Below are 15,819 nucleotides of genomic sequence, written 5' to 3' on the forward strand. Positions count from 1 at the left end.
GAGGCACTCTACCTCTGAGATACACCCCCAGCCCTATTTTACTTTTTATCTTGAACCAGGGTCTCGCTAGGTTGATGAGAGTTCTAGTGCTTGCTGAGGCCGGCCTCGACCCTGCGATCCTCCTGTCTGAAGGAGTCTTTCAAGTACTGGATTATAAGTGTGAGCCACCATACCTGACTTAAATCCGTTTTTTAAATTCTTGATTTGGAAATGGGGTCTTACTAAGTTGATAAGGATCTTGCTTTTTGCTGAGGCCGGCCTCAAACCTGCAGTACTACGGTCTTAGCCTCCCAAATAGTAGGATTACAGGTGTGTGCCACCATGCCTGGCTCGTCCACTTTTCTAAGATGCTTCTTTTCTCTCCTGGGTCCCCTTCAAGTCCTGTCTTCCAAATCCAGGATTGCACATGGAGGCAGGCAAAGGGGGCGGAGGGTGCGAGCCAAGACAGGGAGCCAGCCAGCTCTGAGCCTTCCTCTTATCTGCAGGGCCTTGACCCTCTGCTTTGTACAAAACTCCCTGTCTTTAAATGATAGCAGCTAATTAAAAAATCCTCCGTTAGACCCAGAGCCCAAATCAGTCAAAAAACTGGTTCCTCCGGTTCAACGTTCATGGCAGGTAAGGGAAAATGTGTATATTCAATTCTTCCAAAAGAATGGCTGGCGATGGCTAGCACATATCCTGTGTAGCTCAGAGCATCTCTCTCCTGGCCTGAGAGCCCTGCTCAGGAATGCAACCATCAAAAGAGTAAGACCAGGGGGCAGAGGAGGAGACAGGAGGGTGAAAGTTCTCTGCCAGCCTCACCAACCTAGTGAGACATTGTTTCAAACTAAAAATAAAATAGAGCTGGGGATGTAACCCAGAGCCAGAATAAATGGGTTCCATCCCCAGTACCACAAAAAAATGAAAAGAAAAAGAAATTTTGAGGTCAACCTTAACCATTTAGCAAGGTCCCTCAGTGACTTAGCAAGACCCTTTTTCTTTTTTTTTTAATCAGTACTGGAGATGGAACCCAGGGGCATTCTATCTCCGAGCTACATCCCCAATCCTATTTTTTATTTTTTATTTTGAAACAGATTCTCACTGAGTTGGAGAGGGCCTCACTAAGTAGATGAGGCTGGCCACAAACCGCGATCCTCCTGTCTCCGCCTCCCAAATGCTGGGATTACATGCGTGCGCCACCACACCTGGCTTTTACTTCTTTAGCAAACCTTTCTGCTAGAACGTTCCGCCTGCCATTCCTGCTCCCCCCACCCCCACCCCGCGCCTGCCCCTCCCAAGCACTGGGTGGGGCTCGCGGAGCTGGCTACCAGCCCCAAGCACCAGTGGGTGTTGGTTACTTAGCCCAGCCCAGCCCAGTGCTGCCTGGTCCACCGTCCTCTCTGCTAAGCTCCCTGCTGCTCAAAGCAGCTGTGAGCAGGAGCTGCACCCGCGGCCCAGGCGCAGTCCCCCACCTCTGGCCTCCTCGGGGGTCAGCGCACCCTGATCCAAGAGGGGTCTGGCTCCTGGCACTCAGGCATGATGAGGAGAGGCTTCCAGGCGGCTGCTAGACTTGGTCGCTGTGGAGCCTTCCCCCGCACCCCCGGGGTCCTGCGGGCACCCCGCTCCACCTCGGCATTCGGATCCTCCACAGACTCTCTGGTGAGTGAGCTCCCAGCCCCATCCTATGGACAGCCTTTCTCCCCAGAGCCCGGCTTAAGGAGCACCTCAGATCGCCTCTTCTGGCTGAGCTGGCGGGGCAGATGGGGCTGATGGGCAGTTTGATTTGACCAAGGGAAGATGCTCTGGGATGCCTCGAAGCCCAGATCCCAAGCTAGAGCCACCAGGACATTGGCATCCTGGTGTGAATCCTACATGCTCATCAAAAAGTCCCTCTCCTAACCGGGCCTGGTGCTGCACGCTTGTAATCCCAGCATTCGGGAGGCTGAGACCGGAGGATCGCGGTTCGCCGACAGCCTCAGCTACTTAGTGAGGCCCTCTGCAACTCAGTGAGACCCTGTTTCCAAATAAAGAATCAAAAATAGGGCTGGGGTGTAGCTCGGAGGTAGAAATGTCCCTGAGGTTCCATCCCTAGTACTGAGAAGAAAAAACAAATCCCTCTCCTCCTCTGGGACTCTGTCACAGATAAACTGGGCTGTCCCCAGTCGAAGGACCCTGTCTTTCTACCACTGAGCTGTATCCCCACCTTTTTTTCCCTTTTTCTTCCTCTGTCCTTTGTTTAATTTAATTTTTGATGCTTAGAGGCTGAACCCATTCTTCCTCCAGCTCAATTGTGTTTTTATTTTGAAACAGAGTTGGGCTGGGTTGACAAGAGTATGACTACTTGCTGAGGCTGCCCTCGAACCCGTGCTCCTCCTGTTTCAGCCTCTGAAGTACTGGAATGACAGGCATTCACCACCACCACGGCTGGAACCCCAGCCCTTTTTCTTAGTTTTTTCTTCTCCTTTTTTTTTTTTTTTTTCCTTTTTGATACTGGGGGTGGAACCCAGAGGCTTTCTACTTCCAGGCTACACTCCCAGACCTATTTTATATTTTATTTGGAAACAGGGTCTCACAAAGTTGCTGAGCCTCATTAAAAGTTGAGGCTGGTAGCCGGGCGTGGTGGCGCACGCTTGTAATCTGCTTGGGAGGCGGAGACAGGAGGATCGCACAGGTTCAAAGCCAGCCTCGCTGGCTTAAGAGACCCTGTTTCCAAATAAAAATATAAAATAGGTCTGGGAGTGTAGCCTGGTGATAGAAGGGCTTCCAGGAACCCCAATACCACCAAAAAGAAAAAAGTTGAGGCTGGCTTCAAACCTGCGCAATCCTCCTATCTCAGCGTCCCAAGTACTGAGATTACAAGTTTGCACCACCATGCCCGGCATAGTTTTCATTTTGAAACAAGGCTTGCTAAGTGGCTGAAAGTCTCGGCTAAGCTGCTGAGGGCAGTTTCGAATCTGCAGTCCTCCTGTCTCAGCCTCCCAAGGCCTGGGAATTACAGGTCTGCATCACCATACCTGGCTTATTTTTTATTTGTAAACAGGATCTAAGTTCACTAAGTTTCAGAGGCTGGCCTTGAATCTGCAATCCTCCTGTCTCAGTCTTTGAGTGCTGGGACTACAGACGTGTCCCACTGCGCCCGGCTAGCACATGTCTATGCCTTATTGTGATGGGGTGCATGATTGGCTGATTCTCCAGAGGACACCTCGTCCCACAGATGGACACACGTCCCTGCTTCGCTGTGGAACCACACCTCTGTGGCTGTTTTAACATGTTCTGAAGGAGCAGCTCTGCCTGCTCGGGCAGGCCTTATCTCTGAGCAGAGCTGGAGCCGTCCCGAGCCCGGGGGCATAGAAAGGCCCCTCACCCGCTGTGTCTCCTTCCTGGAGACGGACAGCGTCTAGTCCGGCTGCTGCCTCTCACGCTCACAGGCCCAGCAACCTTGGCCATATCTCCCCAATCTACCTCCGAGCTACACCCCCAGTCCCATTTCATTTTTATTATTCATTTATTTATTTGTGGTACTGGGGGTGGAACCCAGGGACATTCTACCTCCAAGCTACACCCCCATCCCTATTTCTTATTTATTTATTTATTTATTTATTTATTGCTGTACCAGGGGTGGAACCCAGGGACATTCTACCTCCAAGCTACACCCCCATCCCTATTTCTTATTTATTTATTTATTTATTTATTTATTTATTTATTTATTGCTGTACCAGGGGTGGAACCCAGGGACATTCTACCTCCACACTACACCCCCAGTCCTATTTTATTTTTATTTACTTGTTTGTTATTTATTTATTTGCTGTACCAGGGGTGGAACCCAGGGGCATTCTACCTCTGAGCTATACCCTAGCCCTAATTTTTTATTATTTATTTATTTATTTATTTATTTATTTATTTATTTATTTGCGGTATGGGGATGGAACCCAGGGGGCATTCTACCTCCAAACTATACCCCATTCCTATTTTTTCTTCTTCTCCTCCTCCTCCTCCTCCTTCTTCTTCTTCCTCTTCCTCTTCTTTTTTTGTGGGTCTGGAGATGGAACCCAGAGGCATTTGACCTCCGAGCTAGACCCCCTGCCCAAATTTTTATTCTTTATTTTGAAACAGCATCTCACTGAGTTGCAGAGGGCCTCACTAAGTAGCTGAGGCTGTCTGCGAACCACGGTCCTCCGGTCTCAGCCTCCCAAATACTGGGATTACAAGCGTGCGCCACCATGCCCGGCCTTATTTTTATTTTGAAACAGGGTCTCACTAGGTTGATGAGAGTCTTACTAGTTGCCGAGGCTGTCCTCAAACCTGTGATCCTCCTGTCCCAACCTCTAAGTACTGGTGTTACAAGTGTCAGCCACCACACCCAGCTTTTATTTATTTATTTATTTTTATTTTTACGGTACTTGGGATGGAACCCAGGGGTATTCTACCTCCAAGCTACACCCCCAACCCTATTTTATTATTTATTTATTTATTTATTTATTTATTTATTTTGGTGGTACTAGGGGTGGAACCCAGAGGCTTTCTACCTCCAGGCTATCCTGGACCTATTTTATATTTTATTTGGAAATAGGGCCTCACTAAGTTGCTGAGAGCCTCACTAAGAAGCTGGGGCTGGCTTCGAACCTGTGCAAAGCGCAGGGATTACAAATGTGGTCCACCCGGTTATTCTTTAGTTTGAAACACAGTCTCATTAAATAACAGGCTGGCCACGAACCTGCGATCCTCCTGTCTCAGCCTCTCAAGTGCTGGGATTACAAGTGTGTGCCACCATGCCTGGCTTCCTATTTCATTTTTTTATTTTGAGACAGGTCTAAGTCGCTGAGGCTGGCCTCAAACCTGCGATCCTCTGCTCTCAACCTCTCAAGCACTGGGAATAAAAGCTTCTGCCACCACAGCCAGCCCCCTCCCTTCTTTTGCATTTCAGCATCCCTTACTCCAAGCCCTCTGCAAGGAAGATGGGCCCTCTCCCTCGGGCTAGCACTCGGCAGAAAGCAGCAGTCCCGGCTGCCAGGAGCTCAGCTCATGCGGGGATTTTTCCGCCCAGGTCTCAAGGTTCTGCCCAGAGAAGACGGACTTGAAGGATTACGCCCTTCCCAATGCCAGCTGGTGTCGGGACATGCTGAGCCTGTACCAGGAATTTCTGGAGAAGACCAAGTCGGAGGGCTGGATCAAACTACCCTCCTTCCAGTCCAACAGGGACCACATCCGAGGGCTCAAGCTGCCGGGGCTGGCAGTCCCCTCAGGTAAGGCGGGGCCCTGGAGGCCCGTGAGCACACACGCAGCGCACCCCGCCTGCCCAGGACCCTGAGCCCGCAGCCCCGAAGGAAATTCACCTGCCCCTTCCCGCCGCCAGCCTCGACGGCTTCCAGACGCCCGCCGGCGCCCTCTGCCGGCAGCCCGGGCCGGGACGTGGACCACCTCGCTGGGTTCTGGCAGGGGCCTTTGCTCGGCCACCGCGGGTCCAGGTGGCCCCACTGCAGAGCCGCCAGCTCGGCTCTCCTCTCAGCCAGGCGTGGCCCGCTGCAGGCCTGAGCACACACTTCCTTCGGCGCCCGGCCGTCTCCGTGTTCTCATCCTTCCTATTCCTATACGTGCATTCTGCCTGGCAATGTAGCCAGGACCCTTGGGCTTGAGGCACAAAAGAAACAGAAACATTAGCCATCATTTCTTTTTAAGAAGTTGAGCTGGAGCCAGGCATGGTGGCGCCCGCTTGTAATCCCAGCATTTGGGAGGCTGAGACAGGAGGATCGCAGTTCACGGTCAGCTTCAGCTACCTAGGCCTTTTGCAACTCAGTGAGACCCTGTTTCAAAATAAAGAATAGGCCAGGCATGTTGGTGCACGCTTGTAGTCTCTGCACTTGGGAAGCTGAGATAAGAGGATGGCACAGGTTCAAAGCCAACCTCAGCTACTTAGTAAGGTTGTCAGCAATTTAGTGAGACCCTGTTTCCAAATTAAATATAAAATAGGTCTGGAAGTATACCCCGGAGGTAGAAAGCCCCTGGGTTCCACCCTCAGAACTACCATAAATAAATAAATAAATAAATAAATAAATAAATAAATAATAAAGAATAAAAAAATCAGGCTGGGATGTAGCTCAGAGGTAGAATGCCCTGGGTTCCATCCCTAGTACTGCAGAAAGAAAGAAAGAAAGAAAGAAAGAAAGAAAGAAAGAAAGAAAGAAAGAAAGAAAGAAAGAAAGAAAGAAAGAATTTGAGCCGGGAGTGTTGATGCACATCTGTAAGCCCAGTATTGGGGAGGCCGAGGAGGACGTCAGCTTCCAGGCTGACCTCAGAAACCTACTGAGACCTTGTTTCAAAATACCTCTTCGCTGGGCGTGGTGGCGCACGCTTGTAATCCCCGCGCTTGGGAGGCGGAGACAGGAGGATCGCGCAGGTTGGAAGCCAGCTCTGCTGGCGTAAGAGACCCTGTTTCCAAAAATAAAATAGGTCTGGGAGTGTAGCCCGGAGAAAGGCTTCCAGGAACGCCAGTACCACCCCCCCCAAAAAAATGCCTCTGAGTTCAATCCCCAGCATACCACACACACACGCGCACACACACGCACACGCACATGCACGTACACACACACACGTACACGCACGCACACACACACACACACTCACACACACACACGGATATGTCTACAAAAGGACATAGTCGATGCAGTTATATCAGAGGAAAAAAACCTCAGAACTTTGGTGGACTTTTCTGCACTTATCCTACTCCTCAATATTGTTATTTTTAGTTATGTGTGAATTACATGAGTAATTACTTTGGGGGGTGTGTACGTGTGTGCGCGAGTACTCGCACGCGTGCGAGAGACAGACAGACACAGAAACAGAGACACACAGAGAGACACGGGTTGGAACCCAGTGTCTACGGCTCCACTTCAGCTCTTTGTTTTTCTTCTTCACTACTGGGGATGGAAGCCAGGGGCATTCTACCTCAGAGCTCGGCCCCCAGCCCTATTTTTTATTCTTTATTTTGAAAAGGGGTCTCACTGAGTTGCAGAGGGCCTAAGTAGCTGAGGCTGTTTGTGAACCGCGATCCTCCGGTCTCAGCCTCCCAAATGCTGGGATTACAAACATGCGCCACCACGCCTGGCTATCTCTTTTTGTTTTTTATTTCGACACAGGGTCTCACTAAGTCGCTGAGTCACAGGTGCGCACCGCCATGCCCAGCTACTCTGTTAATTAGCTATGCTTCCAGTCCGTTCAAGTCTTCCCCGGCCCTCATCCTGTCTCCATCCTCAGCCAGGGAATATCCTCTGGTTTTCCTTATTTATTTTTTTCTGGTACTCTAGATTGAACTTGGAGATGCTCTACTACTGAGCTACATCCGTAGCCCATTTTATTTTTATTTGGAGACAGGGTCTCGCTATCAACCTAACCTCACTTGCGATCCTCCTGCCTCAGCCTCCCCCAAGTTGCTGACATTCCAGGCATGTCCCCTGTACCTGGCTACATTTTCCCTCATTGACCTTGTGTCAGAGGCAGGCCTCCACCCGCGGGTCTGCATCCTGACCGGCACACCCTACGCCCTCCAGCTGTGACTGTCCGTCACAGTGCCTGGAGCATCCAGCCTTGATGCTGCCCACCTCTCCCCAGACAAAGGCGACTGGCGTATCTTCACCAGGGGGATCCAAGAGGAAGGACAAGGCTACGAGTATGTCATTTTCTTTCACCCGTCCCAGAAGAAGTCCGTCTGTCTTTTCCAGCCAGGCCCCTACCTGGAGGGGGCTCCTGGGTAAGGCCACAGGCGGGCGTGTGGGGTGCTCCTCAGGCCTGGCTCAGCAGAGTAGATTCAGTGCCCACTGGACCTCTCTCCAAGGAGCCGGCTCGGGTGCGGAACTGGGATTTGGCCTCACAGTGCCAGGCCTGGACTGGGGAATCCCTGGTCCAGTCCCCATGGCGCAGGTCAGAGGGAGCCCCCTTACCAAGGTCGCAGAATTTTCCAGCAAGAAAGCACCTGAGAGGCTCTGTGGGGAAGGATATGATGTGCGTGGACCAGGGCCAGATCTGGAACCAGTCCTGCTCCGTGGCTGCTTGCAAGCAGTCCAACCTCTGGGTTTCAGTTCTTTTACCTCAAACCTAGGACAATAGTATCTACCTGCCGGAGTGACTAAGAGGCAGAAACAGTATGGACCCACAAGGGTGTGTTCAGGAACCGTAAAACACACTATAGCTATTGGACACCAACTATCTAAAACCTCACAGTGAGCCGGGCATGGTGGCGCATGATTGTAATCCCAGCATTTGGGAGGCTGAGACAAGAGGATCGCGGTTCGTGGCCATCCTCAGCTACTTAGTGGGGCCTTTTGCAATTCAGTGAGACCCTATTTGAAAATAAAGAATAAAACAAAAAGATAGGCCGGGCGTGGTGGCCCACGCTTGTAATCCCCGTGCTTGGGAGACAGAAACAGGAGAATCGCGCAGGTTCAAAGCCAGCCTCGCTGGCTTAAGAGACCCTGTTTCCAAATAAAAATATAAAAAAATAGGTCTGGGAATGTAACCCGGAGGTAGAAGGGTTTCCAGGAACCCCAGTACCACCAAAAACTATATATATATATATATATATATATATATATATATATATATATATATATATATTTTTTTTTTTTTTTTTTTTTTTTTTTTTTTGGCTGGGGATGTAGCTCAGAGGTAGAATGCCCCTGGGCTCCATCCCCAGTATAAAAAAATAAAACCCCACAGTATGCCCATGGGGAAACTGAGGTACACAGAGGTGATGTCACTTGCCCACGGCAGCACAGGGAGTCAGACGCAGGACTCTGGTCCAGGAGCTGGGCCTCCTCCACCCGCGCTGCTCTCTCCACTGTACCCCGCTGCCCTCCAAACCTGGGCTAGATAGACCTAGGGAGAAACGCACACTGGACATAATCCAGGCTGGCCCGTGGCCATTGGGCCACCAAGCCCTTGGTCACCTGCCTTCTCCTCCCTCCCTATTCCTGCTCCACGCAGCCACTTAAAGGCCGTTGGCGGTGCTGGAGTTTCTGCAAGAGAGAGAGAGACAGGAGCGGGTAGGATCATCTTTAGAGTCCAGAGACCTGAGAGATGCTCCACTGGGGTAAAGCAGAATCCAGAGAGCTAAAGAGATGCCAGCATCTCCACAAGCCATGGACACAGGCCGTGGCCCTGGGTCACGTTGGCCATCCCAGATGCGTCCTCCAAGCTCACACAGACACTGGGGACTCTAGTGCTCTACCATGGCCATGGGTTCCCTCGATTCTGAAGAAGAAAACCCCCAGGAGGCAGCGGTGGAGTGAGGCCTCTTATTTAGGGGCCTCTGGAGGTGGAAAAAAACCAGCCAGTGAGTTGAGGGAGGCCGGAAAGAAACTGGTGTCCACCGGGCCCCTGGGCTATGGGCGTGGGAGGAGTCACGGGCTGATCAGGAGTCACGGTGCAGACTTAGTACCTGCAGTGTCCCTCGCCTGGCCACTGAGGACACGGAGGGAAGAGAGGTCTGGGGTTCTTTGTCTTCAAGTCCTCTCGCCTGTTTCCAACGATTTGTGAGGTGAGGCGGGGCAGAGCGTAGGAGATTCCTGAACTACCTACCGTCTCTTTTGTGTCCTTTGCATCCTGAATGTGGACGCCTCCCTCTCTTTCCCGACCTTTTCTTTTTCTTTTCGGTACTGGGAATCGATCTCAGGAGTGTTCTACCTCCAAGCTACATCCTCAGACCTGTTTATTTTTTAGTTTTATTAATTAATTTTTATTTTGCGGGTGTGGGAATGAAACCCAGGAGCATTTGACCTCCGAGCTACACCCTCTGCCCTGTTTTTTATTCTTTTTTTTTTTTTTTTTTTTTTTTTTTGGTGGTACTGGGGTTCCTGGAAGCCCTTCTACCTCCGGGCTACACTCCCAGACCTATTTTTACATTTTTATTTGGAAACAGGGTCTCCTAAGCCAGTGCGCGTGGCTGGCTTCGAACCTGCGCGATCCTCCTGTCTCTGCCTCCCAAGCGCGGGGATTACAAGCGTGCGCCACCACGCCCGGCTTATTCTTTATTTGAAACAGGGTCTTACTGAGTTGCAGAGGGCCTCACTAAGTAGCTGAGGCTGTCCACGAACCGTGATCCTCCAGTCTCAGTCTCCCAAATGCTGGGATTAAAAGCATGCGCCGTCACGCCTTGGCTTTACTTATTTTTTTAATAGTACTGGGGATCGAACGCAGGGACAGTCTACTTCCAAGCTACACTCTCAGGGCTATTTTATTTATTTGGAAACAGGGTCTCGCTAAGTTGCTGAGGCTGGCCTCTAACCTGTGATCCTTCTGACAAAGCCTTCCAAGTACTGGGATCACAGGCCTGCCACCATGACCAGCTTGCTTGCTTGCTTGCTTTCTTTCTTTCTTTCTTTCTTTCTTTCTTTCTTTCTTTCTTTCTTTCTTTCTTTATTGGGTGGTACTGGGGGTGTAATCCAGAGGCTTTCTACCTCCTGGCTATACTTCCAGACCTATTTTTTTATATTTTATTTGGAAACAGGGTCTCACTAAGTTGCTGGGAGCCTCACTCAGTAGCTGAGGCTGGCTTCGATCCTGCGCGATCCTCCTGTCTCAGCCTCCCAAGCGCAGGGATTACAAGCGTGCGCCACCACGCCCGGCTTTATTTTTTTATTTTAAAACAGGGTCTCACTAAGTTTCTGAGGTTTGGGCTAAATTGCTGGTGCTGACCTCAAACCTGTGATCCTCCTGTCTCTGTCTTCCAAGATCTGGAATTACAGATGCATGCCATCGTGCCCAGCTTGTTTTCCCCAATTTAACCAACAATGAAGTAACTTAGGCATGAATGTCAGGATGTATAAGTGAGAATAAAGGTTTTACATACTATTATTTTTAGTACTAGGGATGGAGCCCAGGGACATTCGACCTCCGAGTTACACCTCCCAGCCTATTTTATTCTTTATTTTTAAACAGGGTCTCACTGAGTTGCAGAGGGCCTCACTAAGTAGCTGAGGCTATCTGCAAACCGCGATCCTCCTGTCTCAGCCTCCCAAGTGTTGGAATTACAAGCATGTGCTACCGTGTCCGACTCTACCTATTTTAAATAAAGCAATCAAAGCCAGATATAGTGGCGAAGCCTGTAATCCCAGTACTTAGGAGGCTGAGACAAGAGGATCACAGGTTTGAGGCCAGTCTTAGCAATTTAGCCAGACCCTCAGCAACTTAGCAAAGCCCTGTTTATTTTTATTTATTACTATTATTATTATTATTATTATTATTATTTGGGGTGGTACTGGGGTTCCTGGAAACCCTTCTACCTCCGGGCTACACTCCCAGACACCTATTTTTTATATTTTTATTTGGAAACAGGGTCTCTTAAGCCAGCGAGGCTGGCTTTAAACCTGCACAATCCACCTGTCTCCGCCTCCCAACGTAGGGATTTCAAGCGTGCGCCACTGCACCGGGCACAAAACCCTGTTTAAAAAAATAAAAAATAAAAGAGCTGGGCATGGTGGCGCACGCTTGTAATCCCAGCACTTGGGAGGCTGAGACAGGAGGATCGCACAGGTTCAAAGCCAGCCTCAGCTACTGAGTGAGGCTCTCAGCAAATAGTGAGACCTGTTTCCAAATAAAGTATAAAATAGGTCGGAGAGTATAGCCTGGAGGTAGAAAAGCCCCTGGGTTCTACCCCTAGTAACAACAAAAAAAAAAAAAAAAAATTTTTTTTAAAGGCCTGGGAGTATAGCTTAGAGGTAGAATGCCCCTAGGTTCAATCCCCAATATTAAAAAAAAAAAAAAAAAAAGTGGTGCTGCAGAGAATAAATCTCAGAGGTCAGGGGTCCTCTCTCCCTGCATGTGTCCACCTTTCAAAATTGTGGCGACTGCTGTCAGTGAGTTAGATGATAAATCAGAAAAATGTTTTCCATGGACCCTACAAAATAATAATAAAAAAAAAAACACTGCTTTTTTTCTGGGTGAAGTAAAATAATCATGTCAACGATCCCCAGAAACACAGAGTGGAGGGGAGCTCCATTGATCTGACTGACCTGGCCCATGGGGTGCAGCTTTGTCTGCTGCTGCATGGCTGCCCAAGGTGCAGGTCATATTTGGGGGGCTGGGGAGTGGGGAGCATGGGGTGGGGGTCAGAGTGAGGCCAGCAGCCTCAGCCCTGACCTCGTTCCCCACCCGGCCCCCAGGTTTGCCCATGGAGGGTCCCTGGTAGCCATGATGGATGAGACCTTTTCTAAAACCGCCTACCTGGCTGGAGAGGGGCTCTTCACACTCAGCCTCAACATCAGATTCAAAAAGTAAGTAGGAAGCCGGCGTGGCAGCGCACGCTTGTAATCCCAGGACTTGACATGGGAGGATCACAGGTTCGAAGCCAGCCTCAGCTATTTAGCGAGGCCCTCTGCAACTCAGTGAGACCCGGATTCAAAATAAAGAATACAAAATAGGGCCGGGGGTGTAGCTTGGAGGTAGAATGCCCCTGGGTTCCATCCCTAGGACCACGCACAAAAATAAATAAAAGAGGTAAAGGAGTGCGGGAAGGAGGACGGGCTACCTGCCTCCTCTCTCAGCCTGATCCCCGTGGGCTCCCTGGCTGTACTGAACATTCAAGTGGAGAAGATTGAGGAGCAGAAGCTGCACATGTCCTGCGTGGCCCAGAGCAGAGACCAGCAGACGGTCTACGCCAAGTCCTCAGGTGAAGAAAGCCCGGGTCTCGGCCCCCGGCCCAGCTGGGCTCTGGCTTTTGCTGGGGTGGGACGGGGACCTGCTGGAGGGAGAATCCAACGAAGACGTGTTGCTAAGGAGGCGGTGGTAACGCAACCTGGTGATGGGTCCTTTGGAGCGGGTGCTCCGCGGCCGTCAGCAAGGCCTCCGGGACCGGCTCCCACACAGCTCATCTTCCCTTTGCAGGCGTTTTCCTTCAGCTGAAGCTGGAAGAGGAGCCATCGCAGACATAGTCTCCAGGCCACAGCAGAGCCACGCCTGACAGCCCTGCCTGCCTGAGACCCCTCGCAGGAGGAGGACTAGGGCTGGGCGGTGAGGGAGAGGGTGCTTGCTTTGAGTGAATAAACCCTCTCTGCCCGGCACTCAGCTCAAGACCCTTCTCTGTCATGGGGGAAATCCCAATCCTTCCAGGGTCTCCCACTCAGAGCTGATAGGAGATTACTAGGCACCTGCCAGATGCCGGCACAAGAGGTGCACGTCAAAGGCAGGGGCCTGGACTCAAGATACGTACAGGAGCTGAACATGGTGGCATCCACCCATAAGCCCAGTGCTCAGGAGGCTGAGACAGGAAGATCGCAGGTTCGAGGCCAGACTCAGCAACTTAGCAAGACCCCCAGGAACTTAGTGAGACCCCATTTCAAGATAAAATAATGGGGCCGGAGGGATGTAGCTCAAAGGCAGAATGCCTCTGGGTTCAATTCCCAGTAGAAGAAGAAAGAAAGGAGGAGGGGGAGAAAGCTGGGCGTGGTGGCGCATGCTCCCAGCATTTGGGAGGCTGAGACCAGAGGACTGCGTTTCAAAGACAGCCTCAGCTACTTAGTGAGGCCCTTTGCAACTCAGGCCCTGTTTCAAAAAATAAAAAGACTAATGCCGGGCGTGGTGGCGCACGCTTGTAATCCCCGCACTTGGGAGGCAGAGACAGGAGGATCGCGCAGGTTCAAAGCTAGCCGCGCGCGCTGGCTTAGGAGACCCTGTTTCCAAATAAAAATGTAAAAATAGGTCTGGGAGTGTAGCCCGGAGATAGAAGGGCTTCCAGGAACCCCAGTACCACAAAAATAAATAAATAAATAAATAAATAAATAAATAAATAAATAAATAAAAATAAAAAGACTAGCTGGGCAGGGTAGCACACACTTGTAATTCCAGCATTCCAGAGGCTGAGACAGGAGGATCATGGTTCACAGAAAGCCTCAGCTACTTAATGAGGCCCTTTGCAACTCAGTGAAACCTTGTTTCAAAATAAAGAATAAAAAAATCTGCCAGGCGTGGTGGCGCACGCTTGTAATCCCCGCACTTGGGAGGCAGAGACAGGAGGATCACGCAAGTTCGAAGCCAGCCTCGCTGGCTTAAGAGACCCTGTTTCCAAATTTAAAAATATATAAAAAAATAGGTCTGAGAGTGTAGCCTGGAGGTAGAAGTGTTTCCAGGAACCCCAGTACCACCAAAAAATAAAATAAAATAAAATAGGGCAGGGGGTATAGCTGAGAGGTTGAATGCCCCTGGGTTCCATCCTCAAACCTGCAAAAATAAATAAATAAATAAATATTTAAAAAGACTAAGAAGTAAGGCTGAGGGTGTACCTTAAAGGTAGAATTCCTCTGGGTTCCATCCCCAGTACCGCAAAAAAAAAAAAAAAAAAAAAGAGACAGAGAGAAAGAAAGAAAGAAAGAAAGAAAGAAAGAAAGAGGAGGAGGAGAAGCTGAGCGTGGTAGCATTCACCTATAATCCCGGTACTTGGGAGGCTGAGACAGGAGGATCGCAGGTTTGAGGATAGCCTCGGCAACTTAGCAAGGGCCTCAGCAACTTAGTGTGACTCCATTCCAAAGTTAAATATTAATAAGAGGTATTAATTCTGGGGGCGTAGCCTAGAGGCAGAATGCCCCTGGGTTTATTCCTCAGCACACACATACCCCAAATAATAAAATTTAAAAGTGGCGCACACCAGGCAAGAGGGGAGGTGAAGGGAGGACATTCTAGGCAGGAAGAGCCATAGGTACAAAGGCACAGCGGTGTGAAATAACCCAGAATTGGAGAACCGCCGAGCGTGGACGAGGGCCAGAGTCTAAGGAGAGAGACGGTGGGCAGGGTGGGCCTGGGGCCTGGGAGGCTTCGGAATCCCACTCTCCACTTGAAACCTCACCTTTTTTTTTTTTTTTTGCAGGTCTGGGGATGGAACCCAGGGGCATTTGACCTCTGAGCTACATCCCAACCCTATTTTTTTTTTTTATTCTTAATTTGAAACAGGGTCTCACTAAATTGTGAAGGGCCTCGCTAAGTAGCTGAGGCTGGCCTTGAACCTGCAATCCCCTGTCGCATCACACAAGTCCTGGTTTTTATAAAGATGATTCTGGTGGAAGGGGAAGGCTGGCCGGAATGAAAGATGGGGAATCAGCCAGGACCCTGCAAGGCTCCGCACTGGAGACAGTAAGGGCTTCAGGGGTCCGAGCCATGGAGATGGGACATATAATAAATATAAGAAGTACAGGGCCGGACGTGGTGGACACGCTTGTCATCCCAGCATTCGGGAGGCTGAGACCGGAGGATCCAGGTTCGCGGACAGCCTCAGCTACTTAGTGAGGCCCTCTGCAACTCAGTGAGACCCGGTTTCAAAATAAAGAATAAAAAATAGGCTGGGGGTGTAGCTCGGAGGTAGAATGCCCCTGGCTTTGCCCTAATTGTATATAGTAGATCCCTGGAGGAGGGCTAGATGGGTTGACTCCAAGTTTCTTTCATGGGCAGGAGGGATGGTTCCAGGTGGCCAGGAGAATTCAAAAAGAGCAGGCTTGAAGTGGAAGTTCAGAATAAGATCGGTTTTGCACACATAGAGCAAAAGTGCCCACGGACCGTCCGCCATGTGGAAAGTGCCCGAGGATGCTGGATACTGTGACCTGGAGCCACCAATGGAGAGAGCTGATGTCAAGACTTCTGTGGAGGCCGGGCGTGGTGGTGCGCGCCTGTGACCTCAGCACCTGAGAGCCCGAGATGGGAGGCTAGAGGCCAGCCTCCGCGACTCAGCATGACCCACAGCAGCAGGCTGTTCGCACGTTTATTGTTTCTTCCCTGGGAATCTCCAGTTCTATGTATCCCCAGCACTTAACACTGTGTCTGGTAGTTTTAGGTATCCAGTGAGTAGATGAGAGAACTGACTCAAGT

At 50.4% G+C, this 15,819-nt stretch overlaps 1 protein-coding gene across 1 annotated transcript; it reads left to right on the top strand.

Annotated features, from left to right (window-relative positions):
* Positions 1–1,515: 1,515 nt before the first annotated feature.
* THEM5 (thioesterase superfamily member 5) lies at positions 1,516–12,899 on the top strand (the record flags this gene model as incomplete). Its single annotated transcript, XM_080691600.1, has 6 exons — positions 1,516–1,638; positions 5,024–5,222; positions 7,585–7,723; positions 12,132–12,242; positions 12,513–12,637; positions 12,853–12,899. The coding sequence occupies 6 exons, from the start codon at positions 1,516–1,518 to the stop codon at positions 12,897–12,899; spliced, it is 744 nt and encodes a 247-aa protein (XP_080547726.1).
* Positions 12,900–15,819: the final 2,920 nt, after the last annotated feature.

The sequence above is a fragment of the Muscardinus avellanarius genome, assembly GCF_963383645.1.
Source record: "Muscardinus avellanarius genome assembly, chromosome: 3".
Taxonomy (NCBI): Eukaryota; Metazoa; Chordata; class Mammalia; order Rodentia; family Gliridae; genus Muscardinus; species Muscardinus avellanarius.